The sequence below is a fragment of the Megascapheus bottae genome, chromosome 7 (genome assembly GCF_031878675.1).
Source record: "Megascapheus bottae isolate mThoBot1 chromosome 7, mThoBot2.hap1, whole genome shotgun sequence".
Lineage (NCBI taxonomy): Eukaryota > Metazoa > Chordata > Mammalia > Rodentia > Geomyidae > Megascapheus > Megascapheus bottae.
In genome coordinates this window covers 54,780,375-54,805,222 of record NC_143515.1, presented here as the reverse complement: position 1 = coordinate 54,805,222, position 24,848 = coordinate 54,780,375, and the positions used below count along the sequence as shown (strand labels likewise).

At 37.4% G+C, this 24,848-nt stretch overlaps 2 protein-coding genes across 7 annotated transcripts in view; one reads left to right on the top strand and one right to left on the bottom strand.

The window, feature by feature from the left end:
• The window catches only part of Plekhh2 (pleckstrin homology, MyTH4 and FERM domain containing H2), a 98,281-nt gene that overhangs the window by 1,870 nt on the left and 71,563 nt on the right, over positions 1 to 24,848 (top strand). For 4 of the 6 annotated variants that reach the window (XR_016536265.1, XM_090337041.1, XM_090337040.1 and 1 more), the window contains exons 2-4: positions 6,924 to 7,053; positions 18,516 to 18,578; positions 22,970 to 23,119. Coding sequence is in view for 5 of the 6 variants with exons in the window: in XM_090337041.1 (XP_090193167.1) it covers positions 6,931 to 7,053; positions 18,516 to 18,578; positions 22,970 to 23,119 (336 nt within the window). In the remaining variant the exon portion in view is untranslated. Of the gene's footprint in view, positions 1 to 6,923; positions 7,054 to 17,465; positions 17,568 to 18,515; positions 18,579 to 22,969; positions 23,120 to 24,848 lie in introns of those variants that run through there. The other 2 variants (XM_090337044.1, XM_090337043.1) reach the window with 2 other exon arrangements.
• Positions 15,572 to 17,357, bottom strand: C1galt1c1l (C1GALT1 specific chaperone 1 like). Its single transcript, XM_090336162.1, has one exon. It carries the CDS (start codon positions 17,290 to 17,292, stop codon positions 16,351 to 16,353), a length of 942 nt encoding a protein of 313 aa, XP_090192288.1. The 5' UTR covers positions 17,293 to 17,357; the 3' UTR covers positions 15,572 to 16,350.

Here is a 24,848-nt window from a genome sequence, read left to right as displayed (position 1 = left end):
GGTTTAAAGTGTATAGTTTGGGGGGTTTTAAGTATATTTGCAAAGTTGCATAACAATCATTACTCCCTAATTCTTGAACTTTCATTTTCATCACCCTGGAAAAGAGACTCCACACCCTTCTAGTAGTCGGTCCTCATTGTCTTCCCCTCACAGCTTTTGCCAACCACTAACCTACCTGGTGTTTCTTTGGATCTGTCTATTCTGTACATGTCATAGAAATGGCAAAATATAGCCTTTTTGTGTCTGGCATCTTTTACTTAGCATACTGTTTTCACAGTTCATTCATTGTTGTAGAATGCAATCATCTTTTATTCTGTTTATATGGCTGAATAATGTCCCATTGTATGGATCACATTTTGTTTATCCATTCATCTCATAGTGGACACTTGGGTTGTTTCCACTTTTTAGCTGTTGTAAATAATGGTGCTATGAACATTGTGTACAAGTTTTGGTGTGGAGAAGGTTTTAATTTCCATGGGTTTGTATTTAGCACCAGAATTGCTGGGTCTTAAAGTAACTTTATGTACAGACTTTCGCAGATCTATTTAGAACGGCTCTAACATTTTCCCCCAATACCAGGAGCAATGTAATGAGGGCTCCAGCTTCCCCACATTTCTCACTAACACCTGTTTGTATGTCCTCTCTATTTGGTGAGAAGTAGAGTGTTTGATTTTTCACTCTCGTTTATAGCTAATGATGCTGAAAAGGGTTTACATATTCATTGGCCCTTTCTCTTCTTTTTGGCAGCATTGGGATTTGAATTCAGGTCTTCATATTTGAAAGGTAGGGATTCTGGAGCTGCTTTGTCAGACCTTTATGTCTTCATTAGTTTTATGATAGGGTCTGGCTCTATGTCTGACCTGGGCTGAGATTCTGCTGTTGTTTCTCATCGCTGGAATGACAGTGGAACCCATTGGAGTTGGAGTGTTAAATATTTTTCACCCAACTGGTCTCAAACCATGATCTCCACATTTCTGCCTCCCAAATAACTAGTATTATAAACTTGAGCCACCTAACCCAGACCATTTATATCTTTTCTTTGGAGAAATGTCTATTTGGGTGCATCACCTACTTTTACTGGATCCTCTTTTTATTGGTTGATTCTAGACCAAATCCTTTATAAGATGTATGATTTACAGATATTTTTCTCTCATTTATTGGTTATTTTTACACTTTTTTTTGTCAGTTGTGGGGCTTGAATTCAGGGCCTAGGCATTTATTCCTGAGCTGCTTTTTTTTTTTTTTTTTTTTGGTGGGTCATGGGGCTTGAACTAAGCCTGGGCGCTGTCCCTGAGCTCTTCAGCTCAAGGCTACCACCCTACCCTTCAGCCAAGCCCCACTTCCCGTTTTCTAGAGGTTAATTGCAGATAAGAGTCTCAGTTCCTTTTGTGCTGGGCAGACTTTGAACGTCCATCCTCAGATCTCAATCTCCTGAGTAGGTAGGATTACAGGTGTGAGCCACTGCACCCAGCCTGAGCTGCTTTTTGATTAAGGCTAGCATTCTATCACTTGAGCTACATCACAACTTACAGCTTTTTCCGAGTACTAAATTGGAGATAAGAGTCTCATGGACTTCTTGCCCAGGCTGGCATTATTAAACCATGATCCTCAGATCTCAGCCTCCTGAGTAGGTAGGCATGACCAACAAGTACCAGACAAATTTATACTTATGCATACCATTCTTAAGTTTTGATGAGGTCTAACAACAACTTTTTTATTCCCTGTGTTATAGACCATATGTAAGAAAATGTTGCATAATCTGAGACCATGAAGATTTGTACCTTTTTTTTCTTTAAGTTTAAAGTTTGGGCCTTCCATTTAGTCTTTGACCTATTTTGTTTTAATTCATGTGTTTGTCAGGAAGTAGGGGTTCACATTCATTCTTTTGCCATATGGCCATCCAGCTGCCTCAGCATCATTTATTAAAAATACTGTTCTTTCCCCATTGAGCAGTAGTTTTTATACTTTTGCTAAAACAATGTAAGTCTGAAGGTGAGGTTTTATTACTAGCTTCGACTTTATTCCATGGATCCTGTGTAAGCATTGTACAGCCTTGAGTAGTATACCTTTGTAGGGTACCATAAGTGGTGTAAGTTTAAAAATGTGAACACTAAACTCCTCAATTTTCCAAGATCATTCTGGATATTCTGGGTATTTCCAAGTGAATTTTAGGATCAACCTGTTAATTTCTGAAAAACATTCAGTTGGAATATTAGAAGTTAGTTATGCTTATTTATTTGAAAGTAGTGCCACCTTTACAAATAGAGTTTTCCAATTAATCTGAGTGTAAAATTTCTTCTTTCTCCCTGCTTCCCTCTTCAAATCCATGAGTGTGAAATTCATTCATTCACTCACTCATTCCTTCCTCCTCCCTTTCTTCTTTGGCAATACTGGAGTTTAAACTCAGGACCTCATGCTTACAGGGCCAGCACTTTTACCACTTGAGCTGCACTTTCAGCCTAATGAGCAGGTAATTTCTTCCATTTATTTAGATCTTTAATATTTTTCAATGATATTTTGTAGTCTCTAGGGTATAAGTTTACAATCGTTTAAATTGATTCCTATTTTATTCATTTTGATGCCATTGTAATTTTTCTTGCTAGTGTAGAAAAGAACAATTGTCTTTAGTGTATTGATCTGGTTTTTCTAAAGTCTTAACTCAATAGTTCTAATAGCTTTTGATAGATTCCTTGTACCTCTCTCTATATATGATTATGTCATAGCAAATATAGCTTTACTTTATTTCCAATCTAGGTGCTTTCTTATTTTAATTTCTTGCCTGAGTGTGGATCTCTTCTGCAATGTTGAATAGAAGTAGTGAGAACAGGGGCCAGGAGTTTGGCCTAGTGGTAGAGTGCTTGCCTAGCATGCACGAAGACCTGGGTTCGATTCCTTGGTACCACATACATAGAAAAAAGCCAGAAGTGGTGCTGAGGCTCAAGTGGTACAGCTCTAGCCTTGAGAAAGTCAAAGGACAGTGCTCAGGCCCTGAGCTCAAGCCCAGAACTGTCAAAAAAAAAAAGTAGTGAGAACAGATATCCTTGTCTTTTCTTGGCACAAAACTTTCAGTTATTTGCCAGTAAATATTATGTTAGTTGTTGGGGTTTGGGTTGATATTCTTTATCAGGATGAGGAAATTCTCTTCTATTGCTAGCATGCTGAATGTGTTTATTATAAAAGAATTTTTTACCAAAAAGCCAGAAGTGTAGCTGTGGCTCAAGTGATAGAGTGGACAATGTCTAGGCCCCGAGTTAAATTTCCTACACTGGCACCAAAAAAAAAAATGTAGGCGGGGGGGGGGGGGGGGAGATTTGGGATTTTTTATGTGTTTTTTTTCCTGAATTAGTGATCATATAATTTTTCCCTTTAATTTTAGTCATAAGATACATTATCTTCATTTATTCACATTTACTAAAAATTCTATTGTTTACATTAATTAATCAATGAATTAATTTTTGGAAGTTCTAAGGATTTGAACTCAAGACCTTGCCACACTTATTAGGCCAGTAAGATACCACTAAACTATACCCCAGCCCTCCTATGTTATTTTTAAATAACATGGAATGTAGCTCAATAGTTGAGCACTTGCCTACCATGCACAAGGCTCTGAGTTCAATCCTCAATACCACAAATAAAACAAAATAAAAGAACACCTGTAGGGCCAGGAGCATAGCCTCGTGGTAGAGCACTTTGTGCCTTGCATGTACAAAGCTCTGGGTTTGATTCCTTGGTATCACATACCTAGGAAAAGCTAGAAATGGCACTTTGGCTCAAGTGGCAGAGTGCTAGCCTTGAGCAAAAAGTGTCCAAGAACAGTGCGTGGGCCCTGAGTTCAAGTTCCACGACTGCCAAAAAAAAAAAGAACACCTGTGGATACTTTATATCAGATCATAAGTAACTTATTTTAAACTTAATGAAAAAAAAACTAACATCAAATAGTCTTTCTGCTGGTGGATGCCTATAATTTTAGTTACATAGGAGGATGAGATACTGAGGATCTTGGATTGAAACCAGCCTCGGTAGAAAAGTGTGAGATTTTTTTTTCTCCAAAATAACCAACAAAAATACTGAGCTGAAGGTATGGCATAAATGGTAGAGTGTCAGATATAAAAACATAAACCCCTGAGTTCAAATAACAGTAGCACCTAAGGAAAGAAGGAAAGGGAAGCAGGGAGGGAGGGAGAGAGGAAAGATGGATGGATGGAAGGAAGGAAGGAAGGAAAAGAAAAGGAAGGAAATGAAAGAAAAAGGAGCCAGGGTTTGGCCTAGTGAGAGTGCTTACCTCGCGTACACAAAGATCCAGGTTCAATTCCTCGGTACTTCATACATAGAAAAAAGCTGAAAGTGGTGCTGTGGCTCAAGTGGTAGAGCTATAGCTTTGAGGAAAACCCAAGGACAGTGCTCAGACCCTGAGTTCAAACCCCAGGACTGGCAAGAAAAAAAAAGAAAGGAAAGGACTCCTTGGGTGCTTAGTATACAGAATATTTCAACAGTCCTGGACAATGAATGGCTCAAGAATTAAGTACGTCTTTTGAATGCTTGCTTTAAAAAATAATTTTATTGTTATTTATTTTATTGTAAAACAGGGGAGTTGCCATTTTGTAAGTCAGGTAATGAGTATATTTACTTTTTGGACAATGTCATCCCTTCCTTTACCTTCTCCCACTTTTCCCATCCTGTCCCTGATCACACTTGTATAGTTCATTTTCCACATGGTGGATACTGTATACCATGACTGCATTTGATCGTCCTTCTTTCCTCCCTTTCTGTGCTTCCCTTTACCTCCCCTAAAAAGAAAAACTGAACAACACCATCGCCAACAACAAAAATATTCACATCTCCATTTCCTGGAATTCATTTTGATAAATAGTATTTTAAATTAAGTTCAGAGGAATTAAGCCTTTGGTTTCCTCCCTTAAGACTATCCTCCTTTAGTTTGACTGTGTGTGAATGCTCAGACTTTTGTCTAAGTTATCATATCCAGTTGTGGATCTAGGTGCTTTTTATTTTTAACATTTGTATCTATATGTTCCCCCCGTCCCTTCTAAAGAAAAAGTTCTTGGCCGAAAAACTGAATTATCTCTTCAAAACCACAAAAAGCAAAGAAAGAAAGGAAGAAGGAAGAAAGATTTATCCACTCCTAAATCACTAATAGTAAATACTAATATAAAACAATAATAAATTTTTGGGCCGGGAGTTTGGCCTGCTGATAGAGTGCTTGCTTAGCATGCATGAAGACCTGGGTTCGATTCCTTGGTACCACATACATAGACAAAAAAGCCGGAAGTGGTGCTGTGGCTCAAGTGCTAGAGCTCTAGGCTTGAGAAAGCCTAAGGAAAGTGCTCAGGCCCTGAGTTCAAGGCCCAGGACTGGCAAAAAATAAATAAAAAAATAATAAATTTTAATAAGAAACTTTAAATATTAAATTTTATGTAGAAATATTAAATGGTTAATTTTAATAAGCGCTTGGAGTTGTTTCTAAAAGAAAAAGAGAAGCATTTTTAGCAATAAATTTCCCATAGACTATGGTTAGAATTCAAAGGCATACATGGAAGCTTTGAGATGCCTAAGGTGATTTTTAATAAAAGTTATAGCATTTGAAAACAGTTCTGTCTATACCAATTTATTTTTCTAAATTATTATTGAGTGATAACATCAGTATGAATGTGAAAACTGACTTAGCACAAAACAATATGCTAAGAAAAGGATCTTGCAGTTTTTAGTAACATGCAGTTTTTGTTTTTTTTTTCTATAGCAAAAAAAAATGTTAGAGTTGCTCTACCACTTGAGCCACAGCAACACCACTTCTGACTTTCTTCTTTTTCTTTTTCCTTTTTTATTATTTATTTTTGCCAGTCGTGGGCTTGAGCTCAAGGCTCCAATATCATTGGGTTCTGAATGTTTCCACATCACATGTTCATGACTAGAACTTGTGTCCTGAGGACATCCTAATGCAAACTTTTTCACTTCATAGCAATGTAGAAATACATTTCTAGGCTAGTTATAAAAATTGCCTAATAAAACATGAACAAATATTTAAAACTGTTTTCACAAATCTTAGAGCCAGAAATAATCAGGCTTCCAAAATCAAGTAACACTTGAGAATTTCAAAACCAATTGCCTGGCCTCTTCTTCCCTTCAGTGCTTCTCCCTGGATTAATCTCCAAAAGGAAAGTTCACATCATAGAAACTATTGAAGCCGCATTTTCTTAATGTAAATGGTTCCAAATGTCATAATTATATGTTTTCTTTTCTTATGCCAGATAAAAATTATGCAAACTTGTCTGGAGAGTAATAACTTACCTAGTTAAATATATCAAAGGACTTCTGTCTTGAGAGACTTAGCCTAGACTGGACAAATTTACAGTGGTGCTAAGTAATAATTTTTAGAACAACTGGAAACCATAGCCATGATGTTTCTTTAGGTTATTTTATCACATTATCAATTGAATCAAATTGTAATACTTCAGTAAGTTTATGGATTTGGTAAAATGATGAAACGTTAAGCCTCATTTATTAGGCAGAGTTAAAAAGTAGTAAGATTTTATGCTGTGCTTTGTGATCACACTGTCCCAAGTTATTTTAGAAACAGCAATATTTCAGTTGTTGACCACAATACCCCATGAGGAAGAATGACTATAGGTTGTCAGAATCTCCTTCTTCTAGATTGGGAAACAGATTTAGAAAGATTAAGTGGTGCAGCTGAGCTTCTACTCCACCTCTGGCTTCTTATCTCTCACTAAGTTCTTTGCAGAAGCTATGATAAGTTCTGGAATTTTTCTAAGAACTTAAAACTAGTATCTGGATAGCATGCCACAGTATGTACATTGGGTTTTTTGATGAACTATATTCAATGCTAATGTGCTGTGTTGTTTGAATGCTTTCTTTTCTTTTCTTTTCTTTTCTTTTCTTTTCTTTTTTAGAATAAATATGGCAGAGCTTTCTGAGCCAGAAGGACCAATAAATTGGAAAGAAAGATGTGTGGCTCTGGAGTCTCAGCTCATGAAATTTAGAGTTCAAGCAAGCAAGATTCGAGAACTCTTAGCAGAAAAAGTAAGCTTTTCTCCCTAAACTTTGCTATTAAATGTCAGCTACCTGGGGTTTATTTCGTATGTATAAGGTTATCCTCTCTATTTTGGGAAAATAAGCATTTCTAAGATAATGAATATAGAATAACATTTTACTATGCATTTGAAACTATACTTGGCATATTCTTTTGCTGCTATTAGGCTGGGTTGGGAATTCGAGGAAAAAACACCATTATTTGCAGATGCTAGAAATATGTGAAAGTTGGGGGGAGGGAAATGGGTACCAAGACATGTGAAAGGGTATCAATGTATGTGAATTAATGCACCTTCTATCTGGCAAATATCATGTAACCCTTTTACTAATTACAATAAAAAAAATTAAAAAAAAAAGAAATATGTGAAAGTTATGTGTGATTGATGAATTTGGAGTTCATTCATTCCAGAGAGGAAAGCTATACTGTATACATGTGATTATAAAAGTATTCCTTTACTTAGGAATTTCTATTGATTATCTGTTTATAATTAAACCATCATCTAAACAGGAAGTACGTTCAACATAATGATATGGCTTTCTTACTAGTTCTAACATAGAATAGTATAGTACACAAAATTTGTTTTTGCATGTATGTTTTACCCTAATACATTTGTTCATTCATTTATTTGATAAGTACTTATTGAGGGTTACCACAGTAGTCTCACAGTTGAATTTGTGAACAAAATAGCCCATGTGTTTCTAATTCCAGGGAACTTGTTGTCTAGATCTGTGCTTTCTGAAATCGTAGCCACTGGCTATAAGTAGCTGTGAACATTTCTAATGAGGCTCTTCAAATTGAGATGTGCTGCCAATGTAAAATATATATATATTGGGTTTTAAATAGTCTTGGAAAAAGGTAAACTGTCACAGTAATATTTTTATATTCTGTTGATAATATTTTGGAAATTGAGTTAAATGGGTAATATTAATTTTCTTTTCCACTTTTTAAATTCATGTTCTTGAAATTTTAAAATTAAATGGCTCACATGTTTCTAGGCAGTGCTAGTTATATAGGTGGATGAGTGTTATTTATATTAATTCACAACTGATTAGAATAATTTGCATGTGTTTTCTACACCATGGTACATGGAGACTAGTACATGTTAATACATCTCCAAAAATTAATCTTCCTCTCAAGAATCTCTTAAAAGTATTCTAATAAAATCCAGTGGAACATTATTTTATTTAAGCCTCCATATATGTATATGAATATATCAACTTAATTTTTTTTTGCTTTAAGACTAAGACTAAAGTTATTCTATTCACTTTGATTCAAAGATGACCTAGTAGTGGACTTTGTGGAACAAATTCCTGATAAAAGTGTGGTCTATTTATTGGCATTAGATTAAATATAGCTTGAAAAAGAATTCTAATGTATATTAGTTTTAGTGTCTATTAGTAAGTGAACTTATCTTAACTCAGAATTTAATATCTTTTTCTCCTTTCTTCTGTGTTTTATTTACTTGCCTACATAATTGTCTTAGTCATCTTCACATTTGTCATGGTTGACTACAGCCTCTTTCTTTGTTTTTCTTATTTACTCTTTTGGTTTCCTTATGGACCAGTTGGAAGTTCTTTTTATTTGGCATGCAGTTAATTGACCTTTAAAATGTAAATATTATGGCAACATTGCTGTTATTTAGAAGGCATATCGTGACAAATTTCCTTATGAGTGTCTAATTTTATAAGTTATAAAAATGTTTTCTCCATAATCAAATTTAATGTATTATCACTGAGTGACAAATAATAAAGAGGGATATTTCAAAATTACTGTTGTAGTTGTGGATTCTTTCTCTTTTTCATTTTTTGGTCTATATTTTGTATCTATGACTTAACTAGTTGGACAGACTAAGCAATGGAATGATTCAGATGTGTTTTACGTGTTGGAAAATGGCTAAGTATGCCAAGTTACTCATGGTTTCCTAATAAATATATTCAGCACCAAAATGGGAGTAGGAGTTTTCACAATCTTTTCTGTTTTATTTTATTATGAACTATTTTTTCAAGTTTGAAAGTTTTTTTATCTACCCTCTTACTAAAAATACCTATTTATTGATTTATTATATATTAAGCACTTTATAGGTAAAACTTATTTCAACCATCTAACCATTCATGAAGTTGTAAATTTTATTGTTTTATTTTTATAGATTAAGAAACTGAGGTTTACTGTGTTCCAGAAAATCTTCTAAGTGTTTTATACATATACATTTAAAAATTTTTCAAGCAGTCAGATCAATATTTACATAGGAGAAAATTAGCACAAAAATTATTTAACTTGCCTGAGTTCACATCAAAGTTAAGGGATGAAGCCAAGGTTTAAATCCAGATATTCTGAGCTGGGTGCTGGTGGTTTGTGTCTTTAATCCTAGGTGCTCAAGAGGCTGAGATCTGAGGATTGTGTTCAAAACCAAGGAAGTCCATGAGACTTTTTTTTTTTGTTTTTTTTTTTTTTTGCCATTCCTGGGGTTTAAACACAGGGCCTAGGCACTCTCCTTGAGCTCTCTCAAGGCCAGCACTCTAACACTTGAGCCACAGCACTACTCTGGCTTTTCTTTGTATGTAGTACCAAGGAATGGAACCCAGGGCTTCATGCATGCTAGGCAAGCACTCTATCTCTAGGCCACATTTCAGGCCCCCATAAGACCATTATCTCCAATTAACCACTCAAAAATCAGAAGTGGTGCTGTGGCTGTAAATGATAGAGTGCTAGCCTTGAGCAAAAAAGTTCAGGGACAATATCCAGGCCTAACAACAACAACAACAACAATAATAATAATAATGGCCAGGAATTCTGTATTTAAATTCCAGATAATTTGCTATAACTTTATATGGCTTCTTGAACCACCACCTTTCTTGGATTCTTCAATATATTTTCTACTCATTTATTCTGTCTTCTTTGCAGCCATGCAACATAAAAATTCCTCACTGCCTATGGGCAACTATCCGTGTTTGTTAGTTGTATGTATGTAGTAGTAATAATTTCTAAAACATTTTATATTTTTCATAGCAAACTATTGCATCATTTCTAAGTACTGTCTTGAGTCAAATGTTGAATTCCTGAGACTAGTCTGGTCCCATCCACAACCTTTGGCTTTAGGTTAGGACCAGTCTGATGCAGGGCTTCTAATAGTTCTGTATTTCTTCCTCCCACATGGATACAACTCCAATGCTGAAGATTCTTGAGCAAATACTAATTTGATTCTTTAGCTCTGTGCCAGGAACTTCGGCCAACTTTTCCTCAATGGTTCTAATTCTTAATGGGTTTATATTTTTTTGGTGGTGGGAGAGGGTTATTTTGTCTTCTCTTGACTAAAGGCAGCTAATTCCAGGTGTCAACTGTGGTTCTTAAGCATTTCTACAGGCATTAGTTGGTTTAAACTCTGAAGTAAGTTTGTAACCCCTAATCTATATATTTTAGTATTAAAGCTGAGAGTAATTGATTACTGTGTCCAACATTAGATAGCTAATAAGTAGAACTACCATTAAATCTTTCTGATTTGTTGTGATGTAACTAATAGTACCTAGTTTAGAGAAGTGACAAGTTATTACTTTATCATGTCTTTCCTTTTTTCTTTTGTGGTGCTAACCACTGAACCCAGAAACTGGTGTGTGCTGGTCAAGTACACTACTACTGAGTTAGGTCCCCACACCCTTTTGTATCTTTCGGATTGGATATACTGATTAAGTATACAAGCAGTTGATGTAAATGTAATCGTAGACTAATAAATATATTCATGACATTTAAAGGAAAGTCTATAACATATTCTCAGAGTATTTTTATAATTCAAAATGGATTTCAAATACATATTGAAAGTGGAGTAATTTTTAAACAAACCTATTTTTGTACCTATTTTTTCCATCACAATTTCTAAGTAATGTAGAACATTGAAGCTTGTGAAGAAAAGGCCTTATTGAAGTCTTGGGCAAGTGCTGCTGTAAGTGGGAGAGGTCTTTAGAGGAATTTAAGGAATGGTGTTGGAAATATCCTTAGTATGCCAAATATAAACTCTTCAGGGAATCTGAGATGTAAGTAGTTCTCCTACTTTACAATATTACTAGTTAGTCTTTTGAGTCAGAGGAGAAAAAGGAAACTTTCTTGTTTTAATGTTACTTCCTACAGATTAGATTTTTTGCACAAAGGAAAGGGAGAAATATATGGAGAGGTTTCCCTTTGGATGTGAGTGTAGTTCATGTAACCTGACATTGCATATACCTGATTACATATGTTATATTTTGATGCTGTTATTTTTTTCTTCTGCTCTTTATCCTTTCAGGAATGTAATTCCTCTGAGGCTGTCTAGGAGTAACTCCTAGGAATAAGAAGTCCCTGGATAATAAAATATATGTTCTTACACAATAGTCCAGTGTAATAGCCCAATTAACCATTCAAATCAGTTACTCTTCTGGCTCACCTAATGTTGCAAAGCTCATAAGACTTTATGGACTAATTCAAACGTCATTTTGAGGGTTATTAGGTGATTATCATAAACATTTAAACATTTTTTGGTGATCAGGGTTTGGCAGATCACAATTTGAGGCCATTCTGGGCATAAAAATTCACAAGACTCTTGACAAATGACGGGATGTAGTGATACACACCTGTTATCCCAACTATAGGCGCACAAGCGTATTGGTTGTTAGTGGTGCGCATAGCTGCCCTCCAACTATGGGTGCAGTAGCTCGTCTTCACAAGTTACAGGTGAAACACCAATAGGAGAATCACAAGCTAGGCTAGCCTGGACTTACAGCAAAATCCTCTGCTGAAAATAGCCAACATAGCAGAAAAAAGGACTGGTAGAATGGATCAAGTGATAGAGTACCTGCTTAGGAAATGTAATATCCTGAGTTCAAACCCTAGTTATGCAGGGTAGGGAAATTGGGGAGGAATCACTTGAGGTCTTTAGAGAAAATCAGGAATATGAACAGTCAGTGAATATGAACAACCTAAAGTGTTCTATTAAAACTAATCAATGTGGACAAGTTTGTATGAACCCAGTGCATATAATGAGAGGATCATCAGTGAGTATGTATGGTGCTATAATGATCCAAGCTTAGTAGCAAGTTGTCCTCTGCCATTTGTTGCTGAATTGATTCTGGCTACAGAGGACACTTTTGTTAGCAATAAGTCAAATATGAGGCTTGGAATTTACATCTTTACTTTGTTATCGTAAACGGCCCATTCCTAAAATGCTGGGGTTGTTGTTTTTTGCTTTTTTAAAACTAAAACTTGACATAGGGAAATTGATAGTTTCAGTTTTTTCTTACTTACCTAATATTCATTGGTTGTGACTCTACCCAAGGTATAGTGTACATTTTGAGTGTAAGAATTTACACAGGTATGTCTCATATTGCTTTTTGAGTATTTTGCAAACATTTTGCATATTGTATTCAAATATGAAAAGAAATAATCATGCAGAATCAAAGTAATACCTTTTGTAGTACCTGAATGTTAAAGCTGCTTTTAAAGTATTTTAAGTTTTATCAGATAGACCTAACATATTTACTTTACTGCAATGTTACATATTCAACAATTATAATCTGTAATACAAATTGTGAATTGCAGTGGATTTTTTAAATTAAAGTTTATCTTCAGTTTTAATTTTTTTGGAAAAAGTTAAAGCCTTCATTCATTAATTTTCTTTTCATTTTATTTGTTCAAACTTTATTATGCTTCTGTTGTGTAGAATTTATCATCCTGGCTTCAATTATTATTATAAAAATAATGTATTAGCTATCTAGAGGTACTCAACTTACTTTTTTTCTCTTCTCCTTCTCCTCCTTCTCCTTCTCCTTCTCCTTCTCCTTCTCCTCCTCCTCCTCCTCCTCCTCCTCCTCCTCCTCCCCCTCCCCCTCCCCCTCCCCCTCCCCCTCCCTCCTTCCTCCTCCCTCCTCCCCCCTCCTCCTCCTCCTCCCCCCTCCTCCTCCTCCTCCCCCCTCCTCCTCCTCCTCCTCCTCCTCCTCCTCCTCCCCCCCCTCCCTCCTTCCTCCTCCCTCCTTCCTCCTCCCTCCTCCCCCCTCCTCCTCCCTCCTCCCCCCTCCTCCTCCTCCTCCTCCTCCTCCTCCTCCTCCTCCTCCTCCTCCTCCTCCTCCTCCTCTTCTTCTTCTTCTTCTTCTTCTTCTTCTTCTTCTTCTTCTTTTTTGCGAGCCCTGGGGCTTGAATTCAGGGCCTGAACACTCCTTGGGCTTTCTCAAGGCTAGAGCTCTATCACTTGAATCACAGCACCACTTCCAGCTTTTTAAATTTTTTTTTTGCCAGTCCTGGGGCTCAAACTCAGGGTCTGAGCACTGGCCTTGGGCTTTCTCAGGGGTAGAGCTCTACCACCTGAGTCACAGCACCATTTCCGGCTTTTTTCTATGTATGTAGTACAGAGGAATTGAATGCAGGGCTTTGTGCATGCTGGGTAAGCACTCTACCGCTAGGCCAAAGTCTGGGCCGGGCCACTTCCAGCTTTTTTTTTTTTTTTTTAATGTTGTAGTACTAAGGAATTGAACCTGGGTCTTCATGCATGCTAAAGCAAGCACTCTCCACTAGACCAAATTCTGGCCTCTCAAATTATTTTTTAGAACATTGTTAGAATCTGAAGATTCCATTCCTAGCTTTGTCTCCTTTCTTTGTAGGTTTTCCAAACACACATAACCTGGAAGTTTTCCTATTGGGAATATTAATATGATTGTAAGTTACCAACGCAAGATTCTTAGGCTGAAAGAACAAAACTAAAAACCAATCCAACTAAGAATTGGTGATTTTATACATTTGAGCTGGTTTTAAAATGATTCTGTACTCTATGTATAATTTTTAAATACTAGAGCAGCTGTTGTTTGACAAAAAGAACACTAGGGAACCAGAATGTGAGTACTGATATCCCTGCCACATTAAAGGAGCATAAATGTCTATAAGCCATACTCATACTGAATTCGATTTCCCATCTTCAGAATGGGAAAAACAACTTGCATTTCATGCTAAGACTATGAAATATTTAAATGTTCCTCCTTCCTGAACATTCATTTGAATTTCTAAAAATTTCTGTTCCTTGATATATCATTATTTTCCTATTTTCATGTTTTTTTTTCTTTGCATGTGTTGCAAGCTTTGCGCAAATGTCTCATGATCATTGGTTGTCTATTTATATTTAAAAATGGGACATCTGCAATATTGGCTAACAGTTGTGTACAAATGGTCAGAACTGGTCAACTGTCAACCTTTGCTTTGAGAGGGAGTATGGAAGAGACTGATTGTCAGGAGCTTATAAATGCCACAGTTATTGGGTGAATGCATTCTAAACAATTTATTCAGCTTTGTAAGAGAAGACATTTTCAATCTATATAGGAAGCAAGTGCTTAATTGTCAGACATTGTGAGAAGGTTTCAGAGAATTAGTTGACTCTAAAACAGGCTCATATTTTCCATTAATACCTGTTTTTTTTTTTCTCAACATATTATTTTCCCTCTGGTCTTTATAGATTCTGAAGTACATTTGACCTTCAGGAGCTCAGGCCCCTTCAGGCCTTATTCTAGGCTAAGTCTCTCATCATTCTGCTTCACTAATAACAGCAGGATCAAGCAAATACCTGTAAGCATAGAGAGAACATGTCACATACAAAGGAACAACAATTAGAATGATTTCAATCTTTCCAAAAGCAATAAGGAGAAGTTAGATGATAATGGCACAGTGTTTTCAAAATTCTGAAGGAAAACTATCACAAACCCAGAATTCTGTTCTGAGACTAATTACAAATTTTATTTGAAAGTAGAATGAAGGTATTCTTTTAGCCTGTCCTGGGGCTTGAACTCAGGGCCTGAGCACTGTCTTTGGGCTTCCTCAAGGCTAACGCTCCACCACTTGAGCCACAGTACCATTCCTAGCTTTTTCTGTGTATGTGGTACCGAGGACTTGAACTCAGGGTTTCATGCATGCTAGGCAAGCACTCTAGGCTAAACTCTCAGCCCATAAAGGTTTTTTAAAATGCCTTAAAGTCTTGTATAATTTTGGTGAATCATCAAAAAGACCAAGTAAGCCCGGCACCGGTGCTTGCAGTCCTTGCTACTAAGAAGGCTGAGATTTGAGGATCGAAGTTTGAAGCCAGCCTAGACAGGAAAGTCCATGAGACTTTTTTTTTTGTATTTCTTTTATTATTATTATTAGGGTGATGTATAGAGGGGTTACAGTTATATTCGTAAGGTAGTGAGTACATTACATTGTTACCCCTTCCCATGTTTTTCTCCCAGTTTCCCTCCCCTCACGCATGAGACTCTTTATCTCCAACAAACAACTCAGAAAAAGTTGGAAGTGTCTCTGTGGCTCAAGTGGTAGAGTGCTAGCCTTGAGCACAAACTGGATTTGGGGCAGTGCCCAAACCCTGAGTTCAAGCCCCAAGACTGGCAAAAAAACCAAAAAACAAAAAACAAAGTAAACTAAACACAAAGATGGCAGGAGATACTGGAAACAGGAGATCCATTATGGAAAAATGTTGAAAGGTTTAAGAAGACAGCTATGTCAGGAAAAAGTGATACAGGTCAGAAGGTGTAGGAGTGATTCTCAATAGAAATTGAGTCAGTCATTCTGACTGGAAAAAGTCAAGACTGTTTCTACCTATGAGTGGAAAAAGCTGAGCATGCAGTGCTATGATGTGGATGTGGTAGTATTTTGTAGCTACTTAGGAGTTAGGGAGGATGACAGTTTGAGGCCAGCCTGGGAAAAAATTAGTGAAATCGGCAGACCCCGGGTGATGTGGGGTACTTATCCCAATTACATGGAAGACTGTGGGAAGAAAGATCAAGTCCAAGACTTGTGAAAAGACTTGTAAAAGACCCTATCTAAAATATATATATATATATAATACTATGCAAAGAGGGTTAAGGGCATGGCTCAAGTGGCAGAATGCTTGTCTAGCAAATACAAGGCCCAGTACTTAGTGAATAAAAAAGAGGAAGTGTGGTAGAGGCGCTTCCATGTGGACAGTTATTGTCTGTAGTGACAGCACATGTTCTATATTGTATATCATTATTCTCCAGTAGAAATATGTCAGCAATTGTGTAATGAAAATCTTTCTAGTAAACACAAATAAAATGAAAACAGATGAAATTAATTTTAATAGTATGTTTAACACAACAAATATTAGTTTCAACATGGAATCAACAAGAAAAATTATATTTTTGTACTGCTTTCTAGCAATATTTGTATTCTTGAATAAAGTATATATATATATATTTATATCAGAGCACATCTTAATTGATACTAGACATATTTCAAGTGCCCTTGGAGAGTACAGTTCTATTATTCATGGGTTCTCAGTCATTTTCCGAGCCATGTGGTGGCAAGAAAACTAGCGTGTCATTGAAATGATGTCCAAATGCCCTGAGCCGATACACTCCATACATCATTACTTCCATCTCTTGGGGAGTCAGTCCATTAAAAGTGATAGCCATGTCTGAACAGCAGCCTTTTACTACATGCTGAGGGTTACTAGGCATGGCCTCTTGAATAAGATGCGCGATTGGTTTTGTATTAAATACGTTTTTTCCTTCGAAGTCCTCTGCATTTTCGGCAAAAATGCCTGCATATTTCAGGCAGAAGGCAAGCTGCTTATCGTAGGCCAAATTCCAGATCGCACTCGGATCTGCACAGTCTTCGTCGCTCCGGAGACGTCGGATAAATCTCTTCACCGTCTCTATGCTCAGGACTATTCCTCCTTCTGCACTCACGTATTCGAGGTCCCCGGACCTGGCCGTGCGGCCCAGGTAGAAGGGTTGCCAGGCGTCCCTGGTCAGCAGGAAGTACTTTAAATTCTCCATGACCGCAAAGGTGGTGGGAAGCGTAAGAAAGTACCAGCTGTAGTTGTCGCCATGCTTCCCAAAGACGTCCTTGTAGGTTTCCCTCATGTGAATCCACCTGTCGTACCTGTCCGCTTGGAACAGCCCGTCGTGTCTGGTGTCGTAGAGCTCGGCTCGGTCGCAGTGCTTGGTCCAGGTCGCTTTCAGCCCCGTCCAGTGGTCCTCGTCTTCCGATTCCCCGAGGATGACACACAGGACCCGGAGGCTTCCGTTGAGCGGCCGGGGCGCCTGGTCTACCCCGGGGAAGGCCTTCCCGCCGGCCGGGGGAAGGTGACGGTGCCTGTGGGTTTGAGCCGGGCCCTCGCGTCCGTGGTGAATGTGGCTGAGAGAAGTTAGCAAAGCCCAGGAAATGATCCCCGCCAACGTACCCTTAATAAAGGATGCCCCGGGCGAAGCCATGTTCCAGACGTTGAAGACGGATCGCGCGCCAAGCAGGGTGCTCCGGGGGCACCTCCGGACCTGGGTAGCCTGGGGGGGCGGGGGGACGCTGCGTCTCGGTGGGGGCACTTCCGGGATGACTGCCTCTACCTGGGCCACTTCCGGAGCGGCTGGAGGCGGCTGGAGGCCCCGGAGTCTGGAGGGTGTCGTGAGGGGGCGGGGCCCACAGAGCTGGCCCCTGGGGTGAGTTCATGGCACCCCAGAAGTTCGAAACCATCTAGCCAACGAGAAAACTTGTAAGTGAGCAGAAATGCCTAGCATGCACGAAGACTCGGGCTCGATTCCTCGGTACCACATCCATAGAAAGAGCCCGAAGAGGTGCTGTGGGGCTAGCCTTGAGGAAAGCTCAAGGACAGAGCGCAGGCCCTGAGTTCGAGCCCCAGGACTGGCAAAAAAAATTTCTGTTAATTTGTTGTTCTTAACAGACCTTGACCAGCAATTTCTAGTCTAGTGATGAATACTCCTGTGGTATAGATTACATCATATCAAAATAGCTAAACTTTGGCATTTTGTGTGATCAGGATTTTTGGTGTTTATTTATTTATATTTTATTTTCTCTCATCCTTGGGGGCTTCAGCTCAGGACCTGAGCACTCACTGTCCCTGAACCGATTTGTGCCCAAGGCTAGCACTCTATCAGTTGATCCATGGCACCACTGCTGGCTTCTTCTGAGTAGTTTATTGGAGATAAGAGTCTCATGGACTTTTCTGCCCAGGCTGGTTTCAAACCATGATCTTCAGATTTCAACCTCCTGAGTAGCCAGGATTATAGGCATGAGATATCAGTGACTTCGTTTTTAAAGCTACAAAAAGCCTTTAACATGTTAATTATAAATAACTAATACGTAGTGGATTACTTTTATTTTTTTTAAAGTTGATCATGAGCTGGGAGTTTGGCTTAGTGGTAGAGTGCTTGCTTAGCATGTACAAAGATCTGGGTTCAATTCCACAATACCACATATATAGGAAAGCTGAAAGTGATGCTGTATTTTCGAGTGGCAGAGCTCCATCCTTGAGGAAAGCCCAAGGACAGTGCTCAATCCCTGAGTTCAGTCCCCAGGACTGGCAAAAAAAGAAAAAAATCAGTTGATCATGTCAGATTTGAAATCTGTTTCTAAAAGGAAGGTTTTAAGTTTTATGAATTTTTAAGTTTTTAGATATTTTATATTTCCTCTAAATTTACAGATGCAACAGCTTGAGAGACAAGTTATTGATGCTGAACGTCAAGCAGAAAAAGCTTTTCAACAGGTAAAGTCTAATCTTAAAAGTTGTAGTTTCCTGCCTTTGTAATGGTTTTGCTCAAAATCAGAAGCTAGTCTGTCAGCTCTCTAGTACATTTTACCATTTTGACTGTTCATGAGCCTGAGCAATAGAGAATCTTTACTTTCCATATTATCAAGAGGAAAAGAGACTTCCTAAATTAGAAAGTTTCATCTTCTGAGAAAATGAAATATAATTTTTATAACACTAACTATAGGTTTTAAATATAATTATGTTCATAGCACCTTTATTTATAATAGTAAAGGTTAGAAATGTTTTAGGATGTTGGGTTGGCACATGGGGATGAAAAAGGAAGTTGGCAAGGCAAGGTTTACTTCTGCAGAAGGATGTTCAATCAGCCAAAAATCTGGCAAGCAAGCACAAAGAATAGGCAGGATGCTCCTTTTTTATCCCTAACACAGCAGGTTTTGCCCCTTTGTTTAGATTGGCTGAGTTCAGGATCACAATCTGCAAATGGCTGTGGCATTAATTAACAGGATCTTAACTAAAATTCAAGAAGAAGCACTTTTTTTTCCAGTTGTAGGACTTGAACTCTGGGCCTGGGTATTGTTCCTGAGCTCCTTTTGCTCAAGGAAAGCATTCTACCACTTGAGCCAAAGCACCACTTGTGGCTTTCTCTCTGATTAATTGACTCTAAGGGTCTCTCAGACTTTCCTTTCTGAGCTGGTTTAGAGCAGCCATTTATAGATCTCAGCCTCCTGAGTACCTAGAATTACAGGCATGACCAACCAGTGTGCAGCTTAGATATTTCCTATAGAAGGATTCAGATAATATATGCTCTTTTGTGTCAGGATATTTTTATTCAGCAAGATGTTTTCAAGGTTTATCCATGTGAACATATGCTGTGTTATGTTTATCTACTCATCTACTGATGAACATTTTTTCCCCAACTTTAGGCTGTCATAAGCAATGCTATCATGAGTATGTAGATACAAGTGTTTGCGAACCTGTTTAATTCTTTTATCTTTATACCATCTTTTTAATAGTTGGCCTATTCAAATTGAAATCAGGACTAGATTGACACATTTCATTTGATTTTCCTTTTCCTTTTCTTTGTGGTTGTCCTGGAATTTACACTCAAAATCTCGGCGCTGTCCCCAAACCTTTTCATTCAAGGCTAGTGCTCTACCACTTGAGTAATAGCTCCTCTTCTAGCTTTTTGGTGGTTAATTGGAGATAAGAGTCTCAGGAACTTTCCTGCCCTGCTGGCTTCAGAGATCCTCAAATCTATTCTGTCTTTTCATATCTTCCCCTGGGTCTTTTCCTTTCTGCCTTTGGCTTTCCTTAGCGGTATGTTTCCATTTACACTCATGGCTGTCTGTATAGGTCCTTCTATCTGTTCTACATTATTTTACCTTTCTGCTTAATTTTTCTCACCTTCGAATGCTGCATATATTACAGAGGTGAAAAAATTGAGGGTTGTTTTGCTTTGTCTTCTTAAATTTACATGTGTGGTAAGTTTGTTTCTGAAAATTAATTTTTATTTGTGATTTCTTGTTAATTTCTTGCCATTGGTGATATTGGATCTTCAGAGATCCAATACCAATTCTAAAGAAAAAGAATCACCATTCCCAGTACAAGGCAATCAAACATGGCAGTTTTTAGCAAGCCATGCTCAACCACTGATCTTGACAAGTTTAAGAAGAACTTACTCAAAGGTTTCCCTTGAAAATGTAAGACATATAGATATATTCAGGTATAAAATTGTTTAATTCAAGCACTACATCTTTAAGCAAAATAAACACACACACACACACACACACAACTATTTGGTTATTTTAGATACACGGTCTTAAAGGTGGGGTCAGTGTAGGAGAATCAAATTGCAGATCTCTTGAGTTTCTGTGAGCTAGTGAAGTCTGTAGGTATTTCCCTTTGTCATAACAGTTTACATTTATTCAGTGCCTATTTAGTTATGCTCAGAAAGAATTTTTTTCCATAAATAATTTATAATAATTCTAAAAAGTTGACAGGGGGTATAAACATGAACTGATTATGTTACCATGTTTGGCCTGTGTGTTAAATTGGAGTAAGAGAATCCACTGGTATGTTTAACACGTACCATTTGTCTCTCTGAGCTTGGCTTATCTCACTTAACATGGCTTGTTCTAGTTCTAACCATTTCCCTGCAAATAATATTTTATTCTTCCTAATGACTATGTAAATTTCCATTGTCTATAGGTAAGCACATGTTTTTGGATCCACTTGTGTACTGTGGGACATCTAGGCTGTTTCCATATCTTGACTATTGCGAAGTGTGACAATAAACATGGATATGCAGGAGTACTCATTTCTTGGCTCATGATGTTCAGGGTAGATAGGGCTGCTAATATTTATTCAATTAGCTTTTCTTTGTCTTGAAATTTATCTTCTGGTATCCTGTACTCAAGAAGAAAACTGCCATTTTGAACTTGAGTTTTGCTCTTTTCTTGCTGCTTCTACAGTTACAGGATACCCTATGTGTAACTGGTAATAGCATCTAAGATTGGCCCTTGGTACGTACTGTTCTGCTGTCTCCTAGACCAAATAACAAAACTGTGACCCAGACCTCAATCTTTGATGCAGATCTTTGTGCTTCAAGCTCACACAGAAATTTCACTATTTTAGGTTAAAGAATCTAAATCTGTCATTTGAACTGTGTAATATGTTTTGATGTGTTTTTTTTATTTTAATGGTTTCCAGACATGGGAGCAATATTTAGGCAGGAAGTTTTGACATCTGAATTGAATTTACATTTATACAGTGACCCCGTAGATGAAACCTTGGTATGGCTTAAAAAAATTAAGCCAAAACAACCTCTGTGTCTTCCTTCTGAAAACTTTCACTAGTCAGGAATCTTTCAACCTGCACAAAGGATTAATTTTTATTTTTCAGATATATTTTTAATAGTCAAGATATGTTTCATCTTAATTATCATCTTTAGTTTCTTAAATACTTTCTTAAATACATTATTTACTTTCTTAAATATATTATTTTTCTAATTATAACCTAAACCATTGTTAAAATTACATTCTTATTTGTAATCTACAGAAAAAAATCTTCATATTGTATATAATCCAAAAAACTTCCTTTTCTTTTCTTATTATTATCAACACCTCCCTTCTTTAGACCTGCTCATAGTCTCTGGTGAGATTACCTCCAGCCAAGGATCATGTATGTGAGTCATAGAAAGATGGTGAAAAGAGACAAATAAAGAAGGTGACAGAGAAATCTGAACTGTACTTTAACTTGAGAGGGTTTTGGTAATCATTGTATTCTGTATCTGCAAATACAATTTGCAGATCTACCTTTTTGAGAGTTAATGTGCTAGAAGATGTTTTGCAGAAGATTCAAGCAGATTGAGGCACTACTCACGCTCTAGGCATATGCCTGTTAATCAAATTGACTGTGTAATGTACTGCTTCCTTTCTACATGTTTATTATAGTGACATGTGTGTGTGTGTGTGTGTGTGATCAAGGGCTTAAGCTCAGGGCCTGGGTGCTGGCTTTGAGTTCTTCATCTCAAGGCTAGAGCTCTATCACTTTGAGCCACAGCTCCCCTTCTGGTTTTCTGGTTATTAATTGGAGATAAGTCTCACAAGCTTACCTGCCTGGGTTGGCTTTGAACCACAATCCTCAGATCTCAGCCTTCTGAATAGCTAGCATTACAGGTGTGAACCACTGGCGCCCAGCTTGTTTATTATATTTTTGCCTTTCTTTTGAACTAGAATGTAATTTCTGTGTACAGTGGTTATTTTGTTCACTGATGCTTTCCCAGGCCCTGAAATAGGCTTGACATTTGTAAAGTACTCATCCAACATTTTGAGTCAATCAGTGAGTCCTCATGGAACAATTTCTCCTATCTGTATCTAGTCTCTTGTTTTTATTTTTGTAATTCTAATACTTAAGGCATTACGTTTCTTTATTTTACTTTTACTTTCCTTTTTTTGCCATCCAAGTTCAGTTCCCCCTGTCCATAAGGTGTTACAAAGGTCATCAGGCTTGATCTCAACTCATTGTGTATCTTCTATTCTTATTTTATAGTCATTAGTCTTATCTTGTTTAAAATATATAAAATGAGGCTAGAAACATTGTTTTTACACAAAAACTTTGCAGATTCTTTTTGCCTAGTAAACATGACTGTTACCTTACATGACAGTACTGTTCTGATAATCTCATATGTCCTTAAGAGCTTCAAAGTAATGCCTTTGGCAAAATAGTTGTCAGACTTTATAAATTTAAATACATTAAATCTTGCATTTTTTTAATATTGTCCTTTTATGATGATACCTTATAAGAATGTATATAATGTTAAACTCTAAGTTTAATACGATGAGAAATTAAGTTTGGGCACGATTTTAATATTTTCTAAATTCCAGGTACAGGTTATGGAAGAGAAATTAAATGCAGCTAATATTCAAACCAGTGAATCAGAGGTGAAGTTATATAAAAAATGTCAAGATCTAGAGTCAATTCTACAGGAAAAAGATGACATCATTCAAAACTTGGAAATGCAACTTGAAGAGCAGGTTAGGAAATACAATCAATTAAAACTTCTAAATGTGTCATATGTCATAAATCACGAAGGTTAAAAACAGAGATAAATCTTACCAAAGGATAATTCTTCCTTATTTAGTCTACCTGTAGTATTGTGTCACATGCATTGGTAAAAGGTACAACTGAAACTGCATTCTATATAATGCTTGCATTTAATACTTTCTAAATGTGACCTTGTTCCTTATCTTTCACTTTACAGTTTAATTGTAGCATTGAAGTTGGAAATAGTTATCAGCAGGTATTTATATCTGTTTACAACCACTTTGGATATGGTGGTTCATGTCTGTGATCTCAGGAGGATCCTAAATTTGAGGCCAGCCTGGGTTACATTGCAGTAAATCCAAGGCAAGCATGGGCTACATTCTGAGACCCTGTCTTGAAACAAAAAAGAAAAAATAGTAAACAAGTGTCTGCAGCCAATCTTTATTTTAGATTGTTTAGGTGTTCGAAATCTTTGTGGAAATACTACAGATATTTTTGTTTGATTATGTACATGCCTGGAAAGGACATAAATCCTCCCTTGTATAGCTAATATATTCTGAGAAAAAAGAAAAGAATTGTTTATATTTGAAACTAATCTTTCTAGTAAGAAACGTGTACTTTAAACTACTTTATTGAAACAAATTATTCAGGGACAGGGAACTCAAGGTTAGCACTCTACCACTTGAATCACAGCTCCACTTCTAGCTTTTGAGGATTAATTGGAAATAAGAGTCACTTGGTTTGTTTGCCTGGGCTGCCTTCAAACCATGATCCTGAGATCTCTGCTTCCTGAGTAGCTAGGATTACAGTCATGAGCCACCAGCTCACGAAGCTTTACCAAAAAACATGCATTTAACTTAGTCATTTGACAATATTCAAAATTGATCAGTGTGAAAATGTTTGATGAAACAGACTAAATTATTGTTCATCTTCCACATTTAAGACAAATTTCTCTGGGGATCAGTGTTCCTTTAGGTTAGTGGTTTTCTGTTTTTACCACCCAGCCCAACCATTGTTCCTACAGTGTAGTCACATTCTCAGTAGATTTATGACTACAACCATAAGGGTAGAACGTTTCAGTGTTCATTTTTTCTAACTCCTAAGTCTTTTAAAACCAATATTTGAAGCCGGGTGTGGTGGCTCACGCCTGTAATCTAAGCTATGCTGGAGGCTGAGATATAAGGAGGGAGGTTCAAAGGACCTGAGACTCTTATCTCCAGGGCAAGGGCAAGGTGGTAGCCTTGTGCTGAAGAGCTCAGGGACAACACCCAGGCTGAGTTCAAAACCTATGACCCACAAAAAAACAAAACAAAACAAAAAAATCCTAATATTTGAGGAAGAAAACAGTCATGCTCCTGAGCATATTATAATTAGGTTTCTTTCCCCAGCCTGATTCTACTGTACCAGTAATTATTATTATTATTATTATTATTATTATTATTGCCAATCCTGGGCCTTGAACTCAGGGCCTGAGCATTGTCCTTGGGCTTTCTCAAAGGCCAGAGCTCTACCACTTGAGCCACAGCACCACTTCCAGCTTTTTTCTATGCATATGGTACTGAAGAATCGAACCCAGGTCTTTATGCATGCTAGGCAAGCACTGTACCACTACACCAGACTCCCAGCCCCCAGAAATTATTTTTTAAGCGTACTTAGGGGGCTGATTTCATCACCTGATATTTAAGAGGACAGTTGTTAATAGGGTGTACCTCCTTCTCT